Here is a 21007-nt window from a genome sequence, read left to right on the forward strand (position 1 = left end):
GAGGACAGTTTGTCGCTGCTCCGTGCAGCGACACTGCCTGATTGAGTCTTCAAGGTTCTCATGATGCGTTTAAGTACCCGCCTCTGATTTAGAAATGCATGAACCGATTTCAACCACAATGGCAGAAGTAGCTCCAACAGCAGCCTCTCCGGCAAAAGCCCCCAAGAAGAAGGCGGCCAAGCCCGCCAAGAAACGGGTAGGACCTAGCGTAAGCGAACTGATCGTCAAAGCTGTGGCCGCCTCCAAGGAGCGCAATGGCGTCTCCTTGGCCTCCCTCAAGAAGTCCCTGGCCGCTGCTGGCTATGACGTGGACAAGAACAAGTCCCGTGTCAGGCTCGCCGTCGTCGGCCTGGTGAACAAGGGAACCCTGGTTCAGACCAAGGGCACCGGCGCATCCGGCTCCTTCAAGATGAACAAGAAGAGCGAGGGGAAAGCGAAGGCACCCGCCAAGGCTGCCAAGAAGACTCCCACCAAAGCCAAGAAGCCCGCCGCCAAGAAGGCCACTGCGAAGAAGCCCAAGACGGCTGCAGCCAAGAAGCCCGCGGCAAAGAAAACCAAGAAGCCCGCCAAGGCTGCTACGCCCAAGAAAGCCGCAAAGAAGGCCACCAAGAGCCCCAAGAAGGCAGCGGCCAAGAAAGCCCCCGCAGCCAAGAAGACCGCCAAGAAGAGCCCCGCCAAGAGGGTGGCAAAGCCCAAAAGCGTGAAGAAGGCAGCACCCAAAAAGAAGTGATTTGACACTTCTCCATTAAAAAGGCTCTTTTAAGAGCCACCACAGGTCATTGAAAGAGCAAATATTTCTCGTCATCAAATCAAGTCGGTTTGGTTAGACGTGTCAAAATGATCGAAATGACGGTCATTATTTCAGTTGTTTTCCGCAATCAAAATTACTTCATTTAAAAACATTGATTTGAAGAATAAGACAAAATCAACAACCTTGTTGGCAACAGCCACATCTAAAATAACTTCTCATTACAACGTAATTATCCGGTTGTGATTATTAGAAGTCAAATCTCTAAAACATAAATCAAATTCACCTAGAAGATCACAACGACCTGTTCATATGCTTTTCAGGTGGCTTCATGTTGGAGACCCCTGACCGACCACTTTTTTTATACCAGTAAGTTTGAGGGAGCTGATATGAGTGTCTGCCATGATGTTGTGTCCCCATTTCCCGCCTTCTGTTTTCCTTTTGTATTGCGTTTTGCTCGCCTTTTCTTTAATTGTTTTCTTTGTTCTTTTCGGTCTATATATCTTTCTGTCATTATTTCATTCATTGTTTGTCCCTATTTCATTATCTTTCATTTCTTCGTTGGCAAAAGGCTTGCCCCAAAAAAGAGAAACATTGTGTAGTTTTTTTTACTTAATTCTTTGTACCACTCTACCAACTCATTTTGCTCGCACTAAACAATACAGATAGTTTTCAAATAGCATACTGCTCCTTTAAGTAGTTTTAATTGTTTTGTTCAGAACATGTATATGTAGCGACTCTTTCACAGTCACTCCATTTATTGCCTGCATTCAGTAAACAAAACAATACAAAAGTCAGGGGCATCTGTTCACGACTGCAATTATCTAAAACATTGAAGATACAAAAAACGGGTCACCACTCAACAGGCTGCACCTTGTGGCGCGTTTGCATCAAAACACGTTACATCATCGTTTCAAGCTGTATTGCTTTACTTCTTATTTAGTGCATTTTTTATATACATCATTTAGCACAACTTATACATCTTTATATACAAAAATAATTTGCAAAAGCAGCTCCTATATCTAGAAAAATATGCATTTTTTTTCCAACTGATATTGGGCACATCTCACCTTCAGCCCGATACAAATTGGCTGAAGTTACGGCAAGCGCTGAAGCCCATACAGTGCCAAACGAAAAAGACAGTCGCAGCAACAATTGAATGAGGTACCGGAATATTAACAGTAATACAACAAAAATACAGATTTTGTGAGAATTCAAAAAAACATTCAAAACAATCAAATTTCAACTCTGTTACATATAACATTATTGAACAATGTAATAGTCCGTTATCCCGAAACAACAAGGGTTTTGTGCAAAAATGAGCAGGATCAATGAAACAAGTGGTGAAATGTATTCACCCAGAACCACAATCACGGAAATTAAGGGGGGGGGGGGGGGGGCTTTCAAACCCCTCATTGGATTTGGTTGTTGTTGCTGTTGCTTTCATTTCATTAATCTGTTACTTCAACTAGACAGTTGTGAAAGTTGAGACTGAGCGCTAAGGAAATGGGGAAACTGTTAGCATGTAGCCGTTAGCATGACTCATTAGCATATAATTGTTAGCATGCCACGTGAGCAGGTTGACGCTAGCAGGGCTCATTTGGGATGGAGTAATAATTGTGGAGTTTGCAATAGTCTGTGTAGCCCTTTTGAGACCTCTTGTGATTATGGGCTATACAAATACACATGACTTGACTTGAAATAGCATGTACAACTTAGCATGCAGATGTTAGCATATAGCCGTTTGCATGACACAATAGCAAGTAGTCATAAGGATCACTCACTAAAGTAGCATAACTCATTGGCGTCTAACCGTTAGCATTAACTCAATATGATGTTGCTGTTTCCATGACTCTTCAGCATGTAGACATAAGCATGACTCGCTGACATGTGGCCTGTAGCATTACTCGTTAGCGTTTACTCATTAGCATGTTGCTGTTTCCATGACTCGTTAGCATGTAGTCATTAGCATACCTGTTGCGCAGTTACACTTCATGTGTGTCAGCGACCCACCCCTTGGTACTCCCTATATGCTCATTCATTCCAGACGGCAAATAAGGAGCTGCTTTGGCAATTGTTGGCAAGCGGGTGTACCACGTGACTAATTATATATTGAGGCAAACACAGACAGGACAACTAACCACGTGACGACACCATGCTGGACGGCAGTAGGCGAAAGTAAACAGGGCAGTAAAAGTTTCACAACGACAAAAAGAGCTATACTATGCTTAATTGTTGTTAAAATTGTTGAGAAAAAAATATTCAAACCTCACATCGTTTATTTGCTGTTAATAGTGTCAATAAAATTGTTGCAAACGTTCAAAAGTTTGTTCTTTTTAAATATAATTCATAATTTGAAAATAATGAAAACAGCCAATGTGCGACATTCAAGTTCCTGGTGCCCCTCACGTCTGGCAGCTGGCATTTTCCACACTACAAGTGAGTTTTTTGCCTCTGCCTGGAAGATACCTTTAATGCCACGTGGGGAGATTGTTTTGCTTTCAAAGCTGATGAAACTTGTTTACAAGTCTTCTTAATATGTGGTGAAAATTTGGCAAACAACAAAAAGTAAATTGTTGCGAGACATTTCGAGAACAAACACTCTATCTTTGTGAAGTAGTACTTTTTTTTATATCAGGATGACTGGTTGCACACTCCAGGACGTGCAATGGTACAGAACCAGACTGCGCATTTTTGGGGGGTTGCATTGTTCGTTTAGTCCCTGCAACCCTTAGGATAAGTTGTGCAGATAATGGATGGATGGATGTTCGTTCAGTGCTGATGGATAAAGTTTTGATTTTTATCTCATAAATAAGAGGACAGGTGACTGCAGGCTGTTGGCATTTTTTGTTTAATGGTCTGGTATGTTTGGATTTGTATTCCTTAAATACGAGGACTTAGACACCGAGTATCCTATCTGAAATTAAGAGTCAACCATGTGTAAAATGCTTTTGGTTACATTCTTAAATTTTATGTTCTCTGCAGCAGCTCGTCAATTTTATTTTCATGAATGCAAGTTTTTTTTAGTTTTTTTTTTACATAGTATAATGTATTAATGCATAATTTTTATAAAGATTTCAAAATAGGTTGTGTCTCCAGGTGCTTTCTTTTCATTGAGGGGCGGTCCCAGATGGCTCTGAGTAAAAAAGGTTGCCGACCCCTGGACTAGTCAAACGAATATTGTGCAGCTGACAAATGTTGGAAATTGCAAAAATTGCTTTTTAGAAAAACTAAGGATAGCATTAGTAATGTTAGTGAGCAAGTGATGCTGTCCTCCTCCTGATATACTTACTCATCGAAAACAAATTGTCTACTCTGCCTGACTTCAGTCCACACCATCTTTAACGTTATACAATAAATGGAGTTCCAGTGCTGATCAAAGACCTTGTAAAATTATGGATGCATTCCAGTTCTTTGTAGCTGGTACGCGTTACTGTGCTTAGTTTTGATAAATGCAACCCCAGTGTTCCCCTCACGCAAACGACTTTGTATTATCTACATTTTTGGGGAATGTAATAGAACAGTAGAGCATGGGGCATTGTATGGAAATCACTTTTGAGCATGTTGAAAATTTGTATTTTGTCAGAATGACATCTCTCTTCTGAACGACAGTCTTTTATTTTATCAATTTATAATTTGGCAGTTCACTTTGGCGTAATAAGCTCTATGGTAGAGCACATAACAGTTTTCAGTACATGTGACATTTGGAAAATTACTGTTTTTTTTTTAAATCCCTGACTAAGAACAAGTAGAAAGTAATGGCAACTGTAAGACGCATACATAGCTAGTTGAGCACTAGCTAACTTATTATTTGGAGTGTCATTGAAGTGACTCGTATCTACATAACATACAATTGCTCGGAAGTACATCAGACGCACTTTGTAAAACATGTTATCTGCAAATCCTGAAATTTCAGGGCCACCAGTTTTGTGCCAGCACAACTAGTCATTTTGGTCTATTTGCAGATAGACATTGCAGTCTTTGGGCTTCATCAAATAAGACACAGTCGGGCTTACAACCTTGCACAGCAATAGATTGCGGTCGCAAAAAAATGTTGCTTATACTCTTCTGTTGTTGTTGAGATTTGTTTCAACTCAAATCCTAATTCTTGTGCTGACGGCTTCTCTGCCATCCAACATGTATGTCATTCTGCTGGGGAAGGCAACGTGATGTCACGTGCAATGGGTCAAGAGGCCAGCTTTTTTTAATTGAATGACCGGAGCTGACTCAACTAATCAGGAGCCGGCTCATAAGACATTTTTTTTTCTTGGACTCACAGGAATTCCCCAAAACTTCCCACATAAGTGTTCATTATGAATAAATATTGACAATTACAAACTCGGGCAAAACAGCAGCTGAATGGTTAGCGCACAGTTCTGCGGTCACGAGCTCATATCCAGCTACCAGCCTTCCTGTGCGGAGTTTGCATGTTCTCCCATGCTTGCACGAGTTTCATCCTACATTCCCAAGACTTGCATGACAGGTTAATTGACTGGTTTAAATTGAACCTAGGCGATCAATTTGTCTGTGTCAACCTGTTCAGTGTGTCCCCTGCCCACTGACTGATGAGAACTAGAGCAGAGGGAAAGCGGTTTGATATCCATTTGAAACAAACATGTAACGTTATTACTTAACGTCTTACCAAGTTTATTAATGGAAGCAGAGACTGAGGAAAAACAACACATAAGGAATAAAAACACCAGGTATACACAATGAACCTGCACTAGTTATCTGAAGCACAGATCCACTCCGTTATCATGGGGGAAGTCAAGGTATGCACAACATCAGAAACCCATGTGTCTATTCATGGGAAAGTACATGGCACTGTAGACTTGAGCTCTCGACATTTTGGAAGGACTTCTCTGATGATTGGAATTTCTGATATTATCTTCTAACACATAAATGAAGCGTAATAAATTACCCATACGTCAGTGTTGTTTAGATCCGTGCATGAAAAAAAAAAACTTTTTAAAGGCTTTGGGTGGCTCTTAAAAGAGCCGTTTGGGGAGTTTTCTGTTTAAACTTTTACTTCTTGGCTGCCTTCTCGGTCTTCTTGGGCAGGAGCACTGCCTGAATGTTGGGCAACACACCGCCCTGAGCGATGGTCACTCCACCCAAAAGCTTGTTCAACTCCTCGTCGTTGCGGACGGCCAGCTGCAAGTGGCGGGGGATGATCCTGGTCTTCTTGTTGTCACGGGCGGCGTTTCCAGCCAACTCCAGGATCTCAGCGGTCAGGTACTCGAGCACGGCCGCCAGGTAGACGGGAGCGCCAGCACCAACACGCTGTGCGTAGTTGCCTTTGCGGAGCAGCCTGTGGACACGGCCGACTGGGAACTGAAGCCCAGCACGGGAAGATCGAGTCTTAGCCTTTGCTCTGGCCTTGCCGCCGGTTTTGCCTCTTCCGCTCATGGTGATAATTTTCTGAGTTTGAATAACTGAGAATGAGCTAGTAGGAGCTCAAGTCCCGCTTTAATAGGCGCAGAATGCGCGGGTAATTTGAATAGGACCAACCAGAAAAAAGAATTTCAGTGAGGAGGGGGCTGGGGTTACTTTTTTGTCAGCCAGTTTGAAATTAATGCTACCCCCCACCTCCCGCACACTGCAGTGGGAGGTGTTTCCCCACAAACGGGCCTTCGTCTTTGTCTTGCGTCATGCATTCGCCCCGGAGTCGTACGCTTATAACCGGCTTGCGCTCCCTTCCCCAGCACTCCTTTCCCTTCGGAAAGCAAACTTTGGCTACGCTCAATCATGGCAAGAACCAAGCAGACAGCCCGTAAGTCCACCGGTGGCAAAGCCCCCAGGAAGCAGTTGGCCACCAAAGCCGCACGCAAAAGCGCCCCTGCCACTGGCGGCGTAAAGAAGCCTCATCGTTACAGGCCCGGTACCGTCGCCCTCCGCGAGATCCGCCGCTACCAGAAGTCCACGGAGCTGCTCATCCGTAAACTTCCCTTCCAGCGTCTGGTCAGAGAAATCGCCCAGGACTTCAAGACAGACCTGCGCTTCCAGAGCTCCGCCGTGATGGCCCTGCAGGAGTCAAGCGAGGCCTATCTGGTCGGCCTGTTCGAAGACACCAACTTGTGCGCCATCCACGCCAAGAGAGTCACTATCATGCCCAAAGACATCCAGTTGGCCCGCCGCATCCGTGGAGAAAGAGCCTAAATATAGTCCCCCCCACACCAACGGCTCTTTTAAGAGCCACCACCCGCAACTAAATGAGAAATTTCCCTTTAGCCAAATGCAATAAGGGGAGTATGTGTTTATTAATTATATATTCTGCCCTAGTCTGCTTCAATTGCTGTGTAATACATATAATCAAACTAGGGACATGAACCCTCAATTTCATAATGGATTACATTTACATTTTGGTTCGGGAATAATATGTCAATGATGGGTAGCTTATAACCTAGTTTAGTAGCAGTATGCGCCATCACTCACGGCGATCGTAGTAAACCTCGACCTTAATGCACTAAACAATATTTCCTATTTTGGTAAACCAATATGTTTTAAAAATCTTTACCGTGCTTACACCAATGATCTGCTTCTCGGATCACGTGGGCATCTGTAATATCGATCAGATGCCGATAATATTCTTTGGATTATGGTCGTTTTGTTAACTAATCATTACAATTAACTGTATTGTCTTCTGGTTTCCCTATGTCTAGCATCAAAAGTTTTCAGCTGGTTTAAAATGCATCAGTGAGGCGTTTGACTAAGACAAAAAATGCATCACTTCTTGATTCGCTAACTTGCACTGGCTCCCAGTCTGCTCAAGCCGTGATTTTAAGGCTAACCTTATAACCATCCAAATGTTTGCATGGACTTGTAACCTTATCTCTGGGGGATTTGATTTCCCAATGTGTTCCTGCACGGGACTGTTTAGACGACAGCTGATTTTCATACCTGTCAACCTGTACGTTTTTGCCGTACAAAGTGCGTCTATTATGCATTTTGAGACGTGTACGACGTACAAGAAAATCTGGACTGGAAAACGCAAGTTTGTCCATTATGGGTGGGTTTCCTCCCACATTCCAAAGACATGCATTTCAGGTGGATCGGTCGGTCCAAATTGTCCCTAGGTGTGAATGAGCGAGCGAATCTTCTCTCCCTGTGTGCCCTGCGATTGGCTGGCAACCAGTTCAGGGTGTCCCCTGCCCGATGATGGCTGGGATGGGCTCCAGCACCCCCGTGACCCTACTAAGGATAAGCGGTGCAGCTAAACACAGACTATTACGAAACGGCAAATCAATCATGTCTCACGAGTTCGCCACGGAAGCCTCTATCTCGGGTATCGATGCTACTGTGCGCATGCGTCTGCCGCATTCAGAGAAAAAAACAAAAAACATATTTTGTACGGGAAAGGAGCTGTGGAGGTTGACAGGTATGGATTATAAAAAGGCTGGTGCAACAGTCGAACTGAACGTATACCGGGTGATTGAATTGATGAAGTCTCTTGTCAAGCAATTCAAATTGCACGTTGGTAATGAGGATCACTTCCGTCATAAGTATAGTGACATTTATTTGTATAGCCCTTAATCACAAAAACATCTCAAAGGACTGAACAGGTTTACAATATCGCCTGATCTTAAACCAACATGCGGGCAAGGAAAATCTCAAAACCTCTGTGTGAGGAAAAAAAGAAACCTTGAGAAAGGGCCTCACAAGTGGTAATCCCCATTCCAGGGTGAAATAGATTTAGCACTGAGTAACAGTACACATCATTAAAAAAAGAATAGGTAACATGTTGAAATTTGTCTGGAAAGTCCATAACAGCAACGATGTTTCTTCCGGTTGGTCGATGCAGGCATTGGTGTGCTTCAGGTCCAGACGCATCTCGAAACAGTCCTTCTCCCCCTCATATCACCACCAGCCGAGAAAGGAAAATGTCGTTCTACCGTTTACACTATCTCTTCTGAAGTGGTACATAATATCACTGTGCTTGCACCTTTGCCCGTTTTTGGCTATCCTGCTTCCCTTATTGCACATAATTGTACATATATTCCTGTATAGCTGATGCAAAACAAGTGTATTCTAACTCACATGTAGACAGTGCAACTGTTTGTCTTCCATGAGACGAGAGATCTTCCTAATGTGCCCCGTATGTCTGTTGCATCACTGAGCGTTGTTAAACCTAGTTTATCATTGCCGTTGCGTTTGAAGCATAACTCCTTCTCTGTCGCACCTTTGAGGTATTGGAAACATGTCTTACAGCGATGCAGTATTCTTTTGTCAGATCAAAGAAATACTATGACAATTTGCAGACCACAAAAGAAAATCTGATATTGCACATGTGGATACGTAAATTAAACTTCCCACTAATTCTCTATACTTCCTTGGATCTCGGGGACCCCATGCACTCCTCGACTTAAACAAATTGGGACGCTATAATTTAAGTGTCTGCATACATGTGTGTACAAGTTTAAGACCGAACAAAAATTACGAATCATTTGATAGGCAAGATTGGCTGGGGATATTGCGCTTTCTAGCGGGATGTCCTTATACAACATTTACATAGTAGCAATTTGATACGATTATAAGATCTGATATTACATGTCGTTTACAGTATCTGAATAATGCACAAGTCTTGAGTTATCATTTATTAGTACAAGCTAAATGCTGACCAATCCATTTAACCCGTATTTCTTTACTTAGGTTAACACTAACCCAAAAAGCTATAGGCAATTGTTTAATCCACAAACTACCCAAATTTCACTTGACACGCAAATTGCGTGATTAAATGAAAAATGTTTCTTTGGAAGGCTTAGAATATGTTCTGTATTGTGTGCATGAGAATCCACTCAAAAAGGGAGAGTAGGTGGCTCTTAAAAGAGCCTTTGGTTTGGGAACGTAATCCATTTACTTAGAGCTGGTATACTTAGTGACGGCCTTGGTACCCTCAGACACGGCGTGCTTAGCCAGCTCACCGGGGAGCAGGAGACGCACGGCAGTCTGGATCTCCCGGGAGGAGATGGTGGAACGCTTGTTGTAGTGGGCCAGGCGAGAGGCTTCGGAGGCGATGCGCTCGAAGATGTCATTGACGAACGAATTCATGATGCCCATAGCCTTGGAAGAGATACCAGTGTCGGGGTGGACCTGCTTCAAGACCTTGTACACGTAGATCGCATAGCTCTCCTTCCTTCCCCTCCTCCTTTTCTTACCAGCTTTACCAGCGGACTTGGTAACGGCTTTCTTGGAGCCCTTCTTGGGAGCTGGCTTGGCTGGTTCAGGCATTCTGACTGCAACTAGAGTCAATCTAGAAAACAGGAAAGATATGCCATGTTGTGGAAGGGCTGTGTATTTGTGGAGGCCTCATGCAAAGGCTTGTGTTCCACCGCCCCATTTTCATTTGCTCATACTGCCAATACGCTCACAGAAGCGAATTTTCAATGAGCCTTTGTGCATTCGACCTGAAAAGTGAATTGGCGCTATTTCGAGTTTAAGATGATGAAATGTTTGGCGCCCAATTTTACAGTGTTAACCACGAATGAAGGGGAAAAAACATACATATATAAATTTATCAAAATTGTTTACATCTATTTACGTGTGTTATTATGTTAAATCAATTGAGTGACGGGGTATTGTAATCCAACATTTATCATGATATACTTATTTAAGTCAAGTCGCATTTATTGTTATAGCCCTTAATCACAAGACGTCTCAAGACGGCACAGGACATTGAAAATGCATTAGAATTTATCTCATCATCACACTAAATGTATTCACAACGCCACATTGCTTTATCGTTGTTTTTAGTTCAGTATTTTCTTTTCTTTGAATGATTAAATTGTATTCATTATTTTTACATATAATAGCTTGTTATAGTGGTTTTATTATTTGATACATTTAAAGTGTTCGGAATGTCTGTCAGTCGTTTTCCTTCTGTTTTCTCAAATATTTATCAACGTTTTTGATTTGTTGTTACTTTGTATTTGATGAGAAAAGGAAAACGAAAAGTAAAATCAATCACTGGTATACGCATTGTTTAGTTTCTTTTAGTAAATTCATAGATGTAACTCTTACATTGTAATTAGAACGATAGGTTACTTTCTCAAATTTTAATTTTGTTAATGGACAAAAATATTATAAAAGTCAGATATTGATGCGTGTTACCAGTGGGAATATATGCAAATGATGTAGCTCTCCACGGGGAAAATGAAATCAATATATTCAGAAGCATCATTTTCCCCAACTCGTTTTTACAGTTAAATAGGAAAACCATTGCTGAAAGTGAGCCAAATATTTGGATGTGGCATATTTAGAAAAATCAGAAAAAAATATGTGTGCCGTTTCCTGCATTAGTCTTTTTTCCTGTTAGAACCAGTTGGTATGCACCCTTGTCACATGTTCCTTTCATGTTTTGTCCAGTTATAGCCACAGGGTTTTATTTTTCTTTTTTTTCGAGTCTGTTAGAGGAACTTCGATGTCTTTGAATTCTGAATAATATAGCAAACCTCTCGTTCAATTTTAGTCTTTTGAAAAATGAATCCAAGTCAAAAAATACATATACTTCTTAAATATTATTTTGTGCCTTCATCTTCTCCCACCAAGCCGTAACCTGACATTTATAGAAATATGAAAAAATAAGTCAAAATAATTTTGACTCGAATTTTGGTATCCCCACGCCCCCAGAAGTCATTTCAATAAAGTGATTAATTTTCTACATGAAAGAAAATAGAATAGAGTTGTCTTAATCGTTATTGATATCAACATTGTTAAACATTGTATGCAACAATATTACAGGGTAAAACATGTAATAGGGATTTAAGAAAAACAAATAAGAAAAAGCAATGAAAAAACAGTGCATTGTGACAAGAGTGCAATAAAAAATACGTGCAATATCATTTAGCAATAACAAAACCCAATACAATTCAGGTACTTTTGTTTCCATTTGAGGAAAAAGCACATTTTTACACGGTTCCAGTTGCATGAATGTTTCCCAGTTTTATTTGGCAAAAAGAGTCGATGTTTTCGGTTTTAGAGTGGCGATGGCTCTTGGGAAGAATCAGTCCAAGCCTGTAACCTTGATCAAAGAGGGCAACAGATCAAATACGTGGTGGCCAATATGGGGAATTGCGTTTAATGGTAGCATCGCAAGATTGCAATACAGTATTGGGAAAGTATAAACAGAGCTTCATGGTGGAAAATGCAGTCTATTATCAGGTGCATATTCTGTAAAATTCTGTGGATTATAGTCCATTCCAGTTACTTTATCTGCATAATTGGAGCCCCGGGACAATATGTCAAATCAATTTTATAGAACTATCATTGATAGAGCATTTTCTTATTGACAGATAGAATTTTACTGATAAAGAAAATCGTCTTTGATCGAAATGGGTGGTCCTTAAAAGGACCGTTGTTTTTAATATGAAACGAATGTTTAACCGCCGAATCCGTAGAGGGTACGGCCTTGTCTCTTCAGGGCATAGACCACGTCCATGGCTGTGACAGTCTTCCTCTTGGCATGCTCGGTGTAGGTTACAGCATCACGGATGACGTTCTCCAGGAACACCTTGAGCACACCACGGGTCTCCTCGTAGATAAGGCCGGAGATACGCTTTACTCCGCCGCGGCGAGCCAGACGACGAATAGCGGGCTTCGTGATGCCCTGGATGTTATCACGAAGTACTTTTCGGTGGCGCTTGGCGCCACCTTTTCCCAAACCCTTTCCTCCCTTACCACGACCGGACATGTTATACTAGTTTTGTAAGTAAACGATAGACAGGACCTGCGGATGGGGCATGAATTTATAACTGAACTCCGGACCTCGATGAGGATAGGTGGTGCTGTATGGGTGGGGCGTCACTCAGCAGCCCTCCCCCTAGAACCGATTTTACATGGTACCAGCTCAACTCGCCTCGCCTTTTACTTGACGTTTCCTGGTTCCTGGTCGCGTCTTTCATGGATCCTATAAACACAAAGCTGGTACTTGAACGTGACGTTAAATACTGCCGACCACTGATTAGTCAGAGAGGATCGTCATCAAAGTGCAGCTAAAACCAACCCGCCATATTAAAATTGCCTTGTGTGTGCAATTTACTGGAACCATTCACTACAATTTTTGTCGAGTTATGGCCACCCGTAACTCTGATCCATGGTCAGTTGACGAGGTGCAGTCGTTTCTTTGTTTGGTTGGCAATGAACAGATCCAGCGACAGCTTGATGGAGCAACACGCAACAAGAAGGTGTACCAGCAAATCGCCAAAGAGTTGGCTGCAAAGGGTTACTGTAGAAACTTTCAGCAGTGTAGAGAAAAACTTAAAAAGCTTAAAAGTGACTACAAAGCCATCAGAGACCGTAATAGCCAGGGCGGTTCCAATCGCAAATCGTGGAAGTGGTTCGAACAACTAGACTCGATTTATGGCCACAAACCGTCGAAAAGTGGGAGAGATGGCGGCATCGACTCGCCGACTGCTTTGTTGCAGTCAGTTGTGGAGGATAGTAAGTATGTTTATAAGTTTTTGTAGTTGGATGTTTATATTAAAGTCTACATCGAAGTGAAGCGACGCGTTACGGGTGTCCAGAGTTTTCCTAACGTTTAGTTCTTGATAAATACTTAGAATTCCACCTGTCCTGGAAGCGGCAGTGCCAACAGTTAACCTTCCCCATTTTTATGTCTCCTTGTCAGAAATGGGGTAGTCTAAATATCACCCCACAAGATCTCGATTGGATTAAGATCTGGGGATTGGGCTGGCCACTCCATGACACAAATGTCATTGGTTTTGAACCAAGACTTTGCTCATCTACCGGTATGTTTGGGGTCATTCTCTTGTTGAAACACCCATTTCAAGCGCATGTCCTCTTCAGCATAAGGCAACATAACCTCTTTGAGTATTTTTGACACAAACTGGTCCATGATCCCTGGTATGCGATAAATGGGCCCAACACCAGAGTAAGAGAGACATGCCCGGACCATGATACTTGTACCACCATGCTTCACTGTCTTCAATGTGTACTGAGATTTGAATTCAGAGTTTCTAGCCGCAGGGTAGAAAGCAAGGGGAAAAGTCGTGGCTTGTAGTCCGAATTTTACGGCACTTAAGATTTGGGTATTGGTATCAATGGGGGCACCTACAAAACATTTTGAAATCATTCAGATCGGCTTTAACTTTAAATGAAAATGAAATACAAGTATTCTAATGTACTGTAAAATCTTCTAACAAGAGACATCAATGAGGGTAGAATTCCCAACTTCGGATTGTGTTGTTTTTGTACCCACTAATTTGGTGTGTGTCTCATGTATCAATCCTGTCTTCTATTAAATTGTTTATGGCATATCCTGTATATTCAGCTAATTTAATTGTTGCTTCTCTCACTAGACACAGATAACAAAAACAAGGTGGAATCCTCTTCACCTTCCTCATCCAGTGTCGAAGTGCCGCCACTCTCGCCAGCACGTACTGAAGCATCGGCATCTTTAACTGCTAAGGGGCTACCTCAGACTCCAGTCACAGGTAGGCATGTGCAAATTTTCTGTTGACAGAAATGTGTTAATTTATTATATTATACTTGCGTCACAACAGTGAGGTGTCTATTAAGTGTCAAATAACGTCTGCCCGGACACCTGGGGGCATGCCTGTTTTACGTCGGGCGTACAACATATAAAACGTCTCCGCCCGGGTGGCCGACAACTTTTTCAAGAAAAATAAAAATAAAATAAAAAATGTATCTAATAGAACGTTTGCTTTATTACGATTATGAAACCTTCGCTTGGTTTGGAAATTTCGGAATGTCTGTTCGTTTGTCAATTTGCATACTTGGCAGCCAATCAGAAGCCTGCACCGAATACCTTCGTGCTTCCGGACTCTCCCGAGCGTTATAAGGTCGTGCATTTGCATATCATTTTCCAAAGTAGACGCACAGAGAACACAGGAAAAATGGAGAAGTGGTTAGGAATCTCAGCCCCAGAAGAAAGATTCAAAAGAAGCTAACAAAATTGAGGATGCTACAAAACGTAAACGTACATTTAAAAAAAAAAGAAACAAAAGAACAAAAAGTGGTTCGCGTGGCTTGTAGCAGATGACGCAATGCAAACATTGCATGAATGAAAATGAGAAAATACAGGTACATACTGATGGCAGATGGAAAACAGCAATGTCATATACATGCAATGAATTTTATAAGTAGATTTATAATTCACTTAATTTTGAATCTGGTTCCATTATATATTCTGTTTATCAATCTTTAATACTTTACAACTTTTTTTTTTTTTTTTTTGCGATTAGTTGTCTTATTGTGTTTCAAGTTGTGAAAAATGGGTCAGACACTGGTCTATTGCCCCAAAGGTTAAAACTATGTGGTTTTGTGTCAATTATTGTCTAGGCAAGAGGAAACAGAAACGGGAGCCGGAGCACCTGAAGATCCTGAGGGAGATGCAGGCTTCAGATGTTAAGCAGCAGGAGCTGAATCGGGCACAGCGTGACCGTCATTTTCAAATGGCCCAAAATGATGCAGTTCAGGCAAGGTTGCTGGAAGCTGCCTTGAGGAGGGAGGAAAATGCCACAGTTGCAGCTTTCAACCAGGCTTTCATTAGTACACTGGACAAGCTTGTGACTGTATTATGTGACCGGCGGGACCCGCTTAGTCCACCTTTGGACTAGACACATTTCCCCTACCACTGTACTCTTATTTTTATTTAAACTTCATTGCATGTAGTTTATTTTGCTGCACTACTTTAGTTTTTAAACTCCACTAATCCCTGCTATCAAACATTTGTTTTTGTAACTTAAAATGCTCGTTTTCATCATAATTTCCCATATTTGTGTATTTTATGTCGGCTAACTTTTAGACATTGTGAAATGGTTGTAAATATTTGTGTTGTCCTTATGACAACTATATTTGTTAAATAAGTAATTTATAATGTGTTTAAATTGAAAAAATATAGTAAAATAATAAAACTTCTGGGTTAGGGTTATGTTCTGTGGTACTTCCTGCTTTTTCATCTCATCATCAGTAATTACACACATTGTTGTGTTATTGTTCTGTCTTCTTTATTCATTATCCATTATCCGTTAGGTCAGCTCATAATACGCTGCAAAGCCTAGGAGCCGGGACTCTTACTCTCAGCCAAAAGGCCAAGCTAAGGTCTTAGCCTTAAAGCCTTGCTGCGATCATTGCGAATGCACCGTTCCCGGAGGTACTGCAATACCGGGCCGATGCGTGGAGTGGACAGATCAAGCTCTTATTCCATCTCCGGATTGCTAATATCAATGGTCATGGCTGAGAGTTCTAAGAGTGAAACTAAATAATTATTACACTATCTTAGAACCACATGTCATTGAAATTCGACTTATTTTAGAAGTCAATCACTGAGTGTGCACACTTCTGCGTAATAATCGCCCGTATAAAGGAATCCCGCATTGTATTTGCTTACGTTTTTTTCGGGTATGATTTAATTTCAGCTCGTATAATTACGTTGGGATTTTCATTGGCTGACCAATGTGTCAATTCACAATTAAATTGGTCACTTTTTGCTGAAGATCTTTTATGCCGGTTTGGTAATTATGTTTTTATTTTTTTGTTTTAGATCCAGTACAGTTGTCACAGGCTAAGGACCGTGAAAATAAGCTTGCAATTGACCAAGAGTGGTGTCAATCAAAATATCAGCGGAAGAAGCGAGGAGATAGACACAGGAATAGACCGAGTCGGTAGAGGACAGTCATGCTGTAAATCCCGCGAGATCAGCAACGACATTTGAAAAAACTCAGACGTCCTCCTGGGTTGTTTCCGGAAACTGTCCCCCATGCGTGAGCGCGTACACGTCACTCGCTATGTCACTTGAACAAAAAAACGACTTCGTGTATCACTTTAATCTCACATTTTAGGAACGTAAGAGCGAAAATGCCACTCAAATCATTTCGTATCGAATTTGTTGGGAATGTAATAGAACAGTAATAATAATAATAATTTCCTTGTATTGTCATTCTGTGTAACAATGTACACAGAACGAAATGTCGATTGCACCTGACCCGTTGTAGCGAGCCGATGCAGCCGCAGCCAACAGAGGGCGCCGCCGACCACTTTTTAAGTCTTAGGAATGACTCGGCCGGGGCGCGAACCACCGACCTCCCAGTCTCAAAGCGGGCGCCTTACCATCTAGGCTACTGAGCTGGTAATGCCCATTGTATAGAAATCACTTGGTGAAAATGTCACTAAACCACTACGTTTCTCATTTGTTAGGAATGAAATGGAACGGTAATACACATTTAAGATATTAGCCTGTTTACTTTGCCTTATTTTCCCAATATCACTAGTACTGAAAATGTTATTTGCTCTACCTTGAATCCTGTTATACTGTAATGAACTGTCTATGAACCGATTAATTTTCCGCACAACACCGACAGCCAAAACAGAATATCTAACATTTAGTTTTGTTTTTGTATGCCACTTGAATTCATTTAACCTTAGTCAATTTGATTGTCTTATCTGTAATACCCTCTCTAAAACTGCAGATTCATCGTGTTGTTTTACAGTAACCCCTGAAAATGTGTCTTCCTCCGTGTTTTCTAAGGTTTTTTTTTTTTAATTCAAATTTTGTACAATAGTTATGTGCATACTGGTTCGAATCCCTGATGCCTGTGCCAAGTAGGGCTGCGCGATTTAAAAAAAAAAAAAAAAATATATATATATATATATATATATATATATATATATATATATATATATATATATATATATAAATAAAATAAACTTAAAAAAAAAAAAGGGAGATTTTTGATCTTAAAAAAGAGAAGTGCATTTCTGCGCTTTTTTTTTGTGAGAACTTATACACAGTGACGTGTACACTTGCCATGAGATGGTGTCCTCGGAGTATACAACTGCAACAAAATAACTATAGATCTATATATGGTCAACATTGTGCTGTGCGGTCTCCTGATTTGCCAGGAATCCTAGCTGCAGGCTCAACAGGTTTCAGATGGAAAATAATTTAGGGGTGTCACAATTTTTCCAAGTACTTTAGAAGCTAGAGTTGACACAGGTCTGTAGTTTCATACGCTTCCTGGGTCGAGGTAAGGTCGTTAATTTGTAGGTATATTGACAGCGACTTAAATGCAGTTGAAACAACTGAAGGTTCCAAACACATTGAAATGGTAAATGATCTGCATTCATATAGCGCTTTTCAAGTCCTCCTTTTCCACCCAAAGCACTTGCTTGCACACACACGCGCACACATTAGGGATTCAGCGTCTTGCTAACGCGGAGCCGGGATTCCTCCTGAGCTAATGCCGCTTCATTGTCCTCGTATAATTGTAGTGGGCAGCCAGCCTGACGCAATTTCTACACATTTGCTTTCCTAGATTCAAAACGTGAACATACCAACGTTGAGAAAATAGATGAATACTTCTGTCATGTACGACCGCAATGAATAAACAAGTAACATTACATCACAACAGTAGTTTCCATGTCGTTTATTCAATTAAGATTTTGAACCTAGAGCTCAAATAGATGAAGTGGGTGGCTCTTAAAAGAGCCTTTGGTTTGGGAACGTAATCCATTTACTTGGAGCTGGTATACTTGGTGACGGCCTTGGTACCCTCAGACACAGCGTGCTTAGCCAGCTCACCGGGGAGCAAAAGACGCACGGCGGTCTGGATCTCCCGAGAGGAGATGGTGGAACGCTTGTTGTAGTGAGCCAGGCGAGAGGCTTCGGAGGCGATGCGTTCGAAGATGTCATTGACGAACGAATTCATGATGCCCATAGCCTTGGAAGAGATACCAGTGTCGGGGTGGACCTGCTTCAGGACCTTGTACACGTAGATCGCATAGCTCTCCTTCCTTCCCCTCCTCCTTTTCTTACCGGCTTTACCGGCAGATTTAGTGACGGCTTTCTTAGAGCCCTTTTTGGGAGCTGGCTTGGCTGGTTCAGGCATCTTGACTATCCTCAGAGGGTTAGAGATCAAGAGTATGGTTTTGAGGTGCACAGTCGGTGAATATATTGAAGCCTCATACAAAGAGTGGTGTGCCTGCGCCCCATTTTGATTGGCTTGTCATACTGCTATCCAGCAGTTGGAGACGCTCACACGAACAATATTCTTCAATGGGCCTTTGTTGACTTGACCCAAAATGTCAGTTGGCGCCAATTCGAATTTATAATTATAAAACATTTAACGTCTGCTTTGAGTTCTTATCTTCCAAATTTCCCATTGATTGCATAATGAAGAATTTTTTTGGGTGTAAACAAATTTATTGACACTAATAACAGCAAACAAACAATGTGAGGTTTGAACAACCCTTCTCGACAATCTTAACAGCAATCAAGCATATTCACAATTTCGTTATGTCTGGCAATATGATGTTTTAACATTTTTTTCTGACATTTTAACATATTTGTTAATTTTTTGGTTTGAACAAATTTATTGACACTAAAAACAGAAAACAATCATGACAATTTCAACAGCAATTAACACATTCACAATATTATATTCCAATATGACGTTTTTAACAGCAAACACAAAGTGAGGTTTGAACAAACCTTCTCGAAAATCTTATCAGCAATCAAGCATATTCACAATTTCATTATATAACATCTTTGTTAGTGTCAATAGATCCGTCAAGGCCAAATATGTAACTACCAACCAACTAAAAACACATCAAGTATTCAAAATTGTTTTCATTTGTGTGTGATCATGTTAAACCAAAGTGTGATGAGGAATCATTCATTTTCGACTTCATACGAGGTGATCGTCATTATGGTATTTGAATGATGAACTGGGATTTATTTTACATATCTTGCTTGTTGTAACGGTTTACGTAGTTTTTAATATAGCAACGTGTTCTGAAGGTCAAGAGGACCGGACCGAGGTGTAACACCTATTGAAGCTTTGCATTTAATGGTAGGACGAAAGTATGACCAACTTGGGTGCCGAGGTGCTTTACTTGTTTGATTGGCCATGGTCAAAACGTGTTTGTTCATTTCATTTTATTTATTTTTGAATGTTTATCTGGCTCTCCATTTTCGAGGGGTATGACCAGAGTAAATCGTTAGATGGCACTTAATGTAACAAATATGATTACATTAACGAACAGCTTAATTAATCAGATCCCCATTATATTGAGATTTAATTGGAATTCCATATCTTAGTGGTCCATGTGAGTGGTCCTTAAAAGGACCGTTTGACTCCAAAGTTAATCGATTGAATTAACCGCCGAATCCATATAGGGTACGGCCTTGCCTCTTCAGGGCATAGACCACATCCATGGCGGTGACGGTCTTCCTTTTGGCATGCTCGGTGTAAGTGACCGCATCACGGATGACGTTCTCCAGGAAGACCTTCAACACTCCTCGAGTTTCCTCATAGATCAGGCCGGAAATACGCTTGACTCCGCCACGGCGAGCGAGACGACGAATTGCGGGCTTAGTAATACCCTGGATGTTATCACGGAGAACTTTTCGGTGACGCTTAGCGCCCCCTTTGCCAAGACCCTTACCACCTTTACCGCGGCCAGACATGATAACTGATTAATAGTAAAAAAGATTGTACTGATATCGTCAACCGAGTGGATGGACTAAAATAAAACAATGCGGCGGACCTCCGTGAGAACGGATGGTCTGATGGGCGTGTCGTCACTCCTCCTCCCCATTTACTGTTCTGTTCTTTCTAAAGGGTCACAGGGTAGTAGCAGGAAGGAGGAAAACATACTGCAGCGGTGGCGAACCAGTGTGACACAAAGGGCCGATTTTTTTTTAACTGTGAGAGTCAAAGAGCCAACCACGTACTGGCCTGCAATGACAGACAGACACACACACAATTAAAAACATTATTTCCCAAAACAAAATCCTCTCCTTACAATACAACACGTATTGTTCTTGTGTAGATTTCAAAGAAAGTTTCCACCCTAAATGCACACACAAAAAAATCATGAAACAAGGGAAAGAGCCTCAGTATATAGAAAATATACTGAGTCAAAGAGCCGCATTCTTATTCGCCACCCCCGATATACTGGATCCATCCTAAATAGACGCAACTCTACCCAATAAAAGCGGCAGATAAATGACCCCAGAATTAAAATCACAGTAATGTTTACTCCCAACTCTCGATATCAAAAATCTATGCACCATTGCTTCACCTGTACCTTCTGAAATACCCATTTTTTTCAAAAGCAGGTGAAATAGTATGTGTCCACAAATTTAGGGAAAATTTAAAATACAGAATAACCCTTTACCTCCTTTTCCTCAGAACAATTCATGAAACACTATTTTTCTGTTACTGTCCTAATACACTCTTCATACATGTATCGTATTCAGAGTGTATTGTATTTAGTGTA

At 41.4% G+C, this 21007-nt stretch overlaps 7 protein-coding genes and 1 pseudogene across 8 annotated transcripts; 2 read left to right on the forward strand and 6 right to left on the reverse strand.

The window, feature by feature from the left end:
* Positions 1-118: 118 nt before the first annotated feature.
* LOC148350969 (histone H1-like) lies at positions 119-15587 on the forward strand. Of its 2 annotated transcripts, XM_088319729.1 has the most exons (3): positions 12503-13183; positions 14062-14196; positions 15065-15587. In XM_088319729.1, exons 1-3 carry the CDS (start codon positions 12814-12816, stop codon positions 15340-15342), a joined length of 783 nt encoding a protein of 260 aa, XP_088175855.1. In that variant the 5' UTR covers positions 12503-12813; the 3' UTR covers positions 15343-15587. The 2 variants fall into 2 exon arrangements, with proteins under 2 accessions (XP_088175856.1, XP_088175855.1); XM_088319730.1 differs by lacking the exons at positions 12503-13183; positions 15065-15587 and adding an exon at positions 119-1912 and having other exon boundaries at positions 14062-14162.
* LOC148350970 (histone H2A-like) lies at positions 5476-6157 on the reverse strand. The gene has a single exon (XM_088319731.1). The coding sequence runs from the start codon at positions 6155-6157 to the stop codon at positions 5774-5776; it is 384 nt and encodes a 127-aa protein (XP_088175857.1). The 3' UTR covers positions 5476-5773.
* LOC148350971 (histone H3) lies at positions 6495-6907 on the forward strand. Its single transcript, XM_088355941.1, has one exon. The coding sequence runs from the start codon at positions 6497-6499 to the stop codon at positions 6905-6907; it is 411 nt and encodes a 136-aa protein (XP_088212067.1). The 5' UTR covers positions 6495-6496.
* Positions 9597-9989, reverse strand: LOC148350972 (histone H2B 1/2). The gene has a single exon (XM_088355757.1). It carries the CDS (start codon positions 9974-9976, stop codon positions 9602-9604), a length of 375 nt encoding a protein of 124 aa, XP_088211883.1. The 5' UTR covers positions 9977-9989; the 3' UTR covers positions 9597-9601.
* LOC148350973 (histone H4) lies at positions 11309-12637 on the reverse strand. The gene has a single exon (XM_088319734.1). The coding sequence runs from the start codon at positions 12432-12434 to the stop codon at positions 12123-12125; it is 312 nt and encodes a 103-aa protein (XP_088175860.1). The 5' UTR covers positions 12435-12637; the 3' UTR covers positions 11309-12122.
* A 269-nt stretch (positions 15588-15856) lies between the features above and the next one.
* LOC148350974 (U2 spliceosomal RNA) lies at positions 15857-16035 on the reverse strand (annotated as a pseudogene).
* A 2099-nt stretch (positions 16036-18134) lies between these two features.
* Positions 18135-18631, reverse strand: LOC148350975 (histone H2B 1/2). Its single transcript, XM_088355729.1, has one exon. It carries the CDS (start codon positions 18610-18612, stop codon positions 18238-18240), a length of 375 nt encoding a protein of 124 aa, XP_088211855.1. The 5' UTR covers positions 18613-18631; the 3' UTR covers positions 18135-18237.
* A 1037-nt stretch (positions 18632-19668) lies between these two features.
* On the reverse strand, positions 19669-20206 carry LOC148350976 (histone H4). Its single transcript, XM_088356173.1, has one exon. The coding sequence runs from the start codon at positions 20190-20192 to the stop codon at positions 19881-19883; it is 312 nt and encodes a 103-aa protein (XP_088212299.1). The 5' UTR covers positions 20193-20206; the 3' UTR covers positions 19669-19880.
* Positions 20207-21007: the final 801 nt, after the last annotated feature.

The sequence above is a fragment of the Urocampus carinirostris genome, chromosome 16 (assembly GCF_059441175.1).
Source record: "Urocampus carinirostris isolate Australia breed hairy pipefish chromosome 16, RoL_Ucar_1.0, whole genome shotgun sequence".
NCBI lineage: Eukaryota > Metazoa > Chordata > Actinopteri > Syngnathiformes > Syngnathidae > Urocampus > Urocampus carinirostris.

Excerpts from the sequence above, each read along its gene's own strand:
- LOC148350970 (XM_088319731.1), bottom strand. The coding sequence starts at position 6,157 with ATGAGCGGAAGAGGCAAAACCGGCGGCAAGGCCAGAGCAAAGGCTAAG.
- LOC148350971 (XM_088355941.1), top strand. The coding sequence starts at position 6,497 with ATGGCAAGAACCAAGCAGACAGCCCGTAAGTCCACCGGTGGCAAAGCC.
- LOC148350972 (XM_088355757.1), bottom strand. The coding sequence starts at position 9,976 with ATGCCTGAACCAGCCAAGCCAGCTCCCAAGAAGGGCTCCAAGAAAGCC.
- LOC148350973 (XM_088319734.1), bottom strand. The coding sequence starts at position 12,434 with ATGTCCGGTCGTGGTAAGGGAGGAAAGGGTTTGGGAAAAGGTGGCGCC.
- LOC148350969 (XM_088319729.1), top strand. The coding sequence starts at position 12,814 with ATGGCCACCCGTAACTCTGATCCATGGTCAGTTGACGAGGTGCAGTCG. Across the intron at positions 13,184-14,061 it reads GCAGTCAGTTGTGGAGGATA|ACACAGATAACAAAAACAAG; the intron begins GTAAGTATGTTT and ends TTCTCTCACTAG. Across the intron at positions 14,197-15,064 it reads ACCTCAGACTCCAGTCACAG|GCAAGAGGAAACAGAAACGG; the intron begins GTAGGCATGTGC and ends ATTATTGTCTAG.
- LOC148350975 (XM_088355729.1), bottom strand. The coding sequence starts at position 18,612 with ATGCCTGAACCAGCCAAGCCAGCTCCCAAAAAGGGCTCTAAGAAAGCC.
- LOC148350976 (XM_088356173.1), bottom strand. The coding sequence starts at position 20,192 with ATGTCTGGCCGCGGTAAAGGTGGTAAGGGTCTTGGCAAAGGGGGCGCT.